The following is a 249-nucleotide window of genomic DNA, read 5'->3' on the forward strand; positions in this document are numbered from 1 at the left end:
CACCCAAGGATGGCCTCGTGCAGGAGTTCTTCAGGAACGTGTGCGGGCGGGCACAGAGCCCCACTGGCCCCCCAGAGAAGAAAGAGGCTTTTGGGGAGGAGGGCAGCAAGAGAGCCGAGCACCCCAGCCCAGCCACCCACCACCCGGCCGAAAATATCTCCCGTGTCTTGAGCAAGAAAGTCCTCAAGCAGAGCAGCTGTGAGGACCCCAAGCCCTCGTCCTCCGGCCAGGGGTGTAAGGACACAGCCC

General features: G+C 63.5%; 1 protein-coding gene across 1 annotated transcript in view; it reads left to right on the forward strand.

The window, feature by feature from the left end:
• LOC104520950 (protein SOGA1-like) overlaps positions 1-242 on the forward strand; it is a gene marked incomplete at both ends in the record, with an annotated part of 6,380 nt that extends 6,138 nt beyond the window's left edge. The window contains 1 exon segment of the mRNA XM_029083690.1: positions 1-242. This exon segment is cut by the window's left edge and continues 96 nt beyond it. Coding sequence (XP_028939523.1) covers positions 1-242 — 242 coding nt within the window.
• Positions 243-249: the final 7 nt, after the last annotated feature.

The sequence above is a fragment of the Antrostomus carolinensis genome, unplaced genomic scaffold (assembly GCF_000700745.2).
Source record: "Antrostomus carolinensis isolate BGI_N321 unplaced genomic scaffold, ASM70074v2 scaffold28462, whole genome shotgun sequence".
Taxonomy (NCBI): Eukaryota; Metazoa; Chordata; class Aves; order Caprimulgiformes; family Caprimulgidae; genus Antrostomus; species Antrostomus carolinensis.